The sequence below is a fragment of the Morus notabilis genome, unplaced genomic scaffold, assembly GCF_000414095.1.
Source record: "Morus notabilis unplaced genomic scaffold, ASM41409v2 C11423136, whole genome shotgun sequence".
NCBI classification, from domain to species: domain Eukaryota; kingdom Viridiplantae; phylum Streptophyta; class Magnoliopsida; order Rosales; family Moraceae; genus Morus; species Morus notabilis.
The window spans coordinates 1-1,556 of record NW_010387171.1 but is presented as its reverse complement, the minus strand read 5'-3'; the positions used below and the strand labels follow the sequence as shown (position 1 = coordinate 1,556).

General features: G+C 38.7%; 1 protein-coding gene across 1 annotated transcript; it reads left to right on the top strand.

Annotated features, from left to right (window-relative positions):
• Window positions 1-14: 14 nt before the first annotated feature.
• Window positions 15-1,519, top strand: LOC112095188 (the record flags this gene model as incomplete). Its single annotated transcript, XM_024176871.1, has 5 exons — window positions 15-223; window positions 327-483; window positions 738-815; window positions 1,025-1,125; window positions 1,344-1,519. Coding segments are annotated over exons 1-5 (614 nt in total), but the record flags the coding sequence as incomplete, so codon positions are not given.
• Window positions 1,520-1,556: the final 37 nt, after the last annotated feature.

Here is a 1,556-nt window from a genome sequence, read left to right as displayed (position 1 = left end):
GCGGGGGAAGCCACTTGATGATACTAGGAATGTACTATCTGCAGCTCTTTCCAAGCTTGATCCCGAGGATTCATTTAGCATTATAGCTTTTAATGGAGAGACTTATCTGTTCTCGACATCGATGGAATTAGCTGCCAAAGAGGCAGTCGAAAGGGCCACTGAATGGATGAACATGAATTTTGTTGCCGGTGGTGGAACAAATATTTTGCTTCCACTAAATCAGGTATTTTCTCATTACTATTCATTTCTATGGGAAACATTTTTTTCTGCATCCAATGACATCACCTTGGATTCATATAATTCACTTCTTCTTTTCTTTATTATAGGCAATAGAAATGCTATCTAATGCTCGGAGTTCAACTCCTATCATTTTCCTTGTTACTGATGGGGCTGTTGAAGACGAGAGACAAATATGTGATGTGATGAGAACTCATCTAAAAGACAGGGGATCAAAATGTCCGCGTATATACACTTTTGGAATAGGTAATCATCAAGAATCATTTTCCAGTAAAAGTCGGGCTCGTAGTTTGTGATTATAATCTCAAGACTGCTTAGAATAGATCTTCAGAATAACAAGCGCTTATTTCCGACCATTTTAGAGTCTCTTCACAAACTTTCATTTCGCTTATCATTTTTTAATTAGACGTCGCCATTCGCTTATATAGGTTTCGTGGTTAAGTGGATCAAATTTAACGTCGTATTCCTTGTGGATAACTCGTCATCTTTATTTGTGCTAGGTGTATTCTGCAACCACTATTTCTTGCGGATGCTTGCTATGATCAGCAGGGGGCATTATGATGCTGCCTACGACGTAGGTCAGTTTTGACATTTCTGTGTTTCTACAAGAATCTTTTCTCTACGCTCATGCTGCAAAACTTGAGAGCTTCTGAAGTTAGCGAAGGAACTAATGATTCTTAAAATGAGTTTGCGGTTCTTTGATGATAAGCATGTTGAGTAAAGTTAGGATGTAGTTGCTTTCTGCCTGACTTTTGTCATTGATCTGATAGCTTTCTCAATGGTACAGATTTGGTGGAAGCTCGGTTAGAGAAACTATTTTTCAAAGCTTCATCTGTGATTCTTTCGGATATAACCTTTGACTCATTGGATAACCTCGATGATCTTGAGGTATTCTTGTCCTGTTTATGATTCAAGTTTTGTTCAAATTGTTTATTTTTCACCGCATAATGCTGGCTTTATATCACATGTAAATTTTTTGTCTTCGTTCGTGTGAATGTAAGCTACATCTTCTAATTGATTCCATCTGTCCTGCTGGTTTATATTAATGAAAATGTGTGCTGTAAATTGTGCATGATCTCTGATTTTGCCAGCAATTTCTGTGGCAGGTGTTCCCTTCCCACGTTCCAGACCTTTCCTCTGACGGTCCGATAAATGTATCTGGTAGATACCGGGGAGATTTCCCGGACACTTTCAAAGCTAAAGGTGTCTTAGCCAATTCGAATACCTTGGTGATAGACTTGAAAGTACATAATGCAAAGGACATACCACTCGACAGGGTAAGGCAAAAAGTGACGAGTTTACTCAACTTATACAGCGTG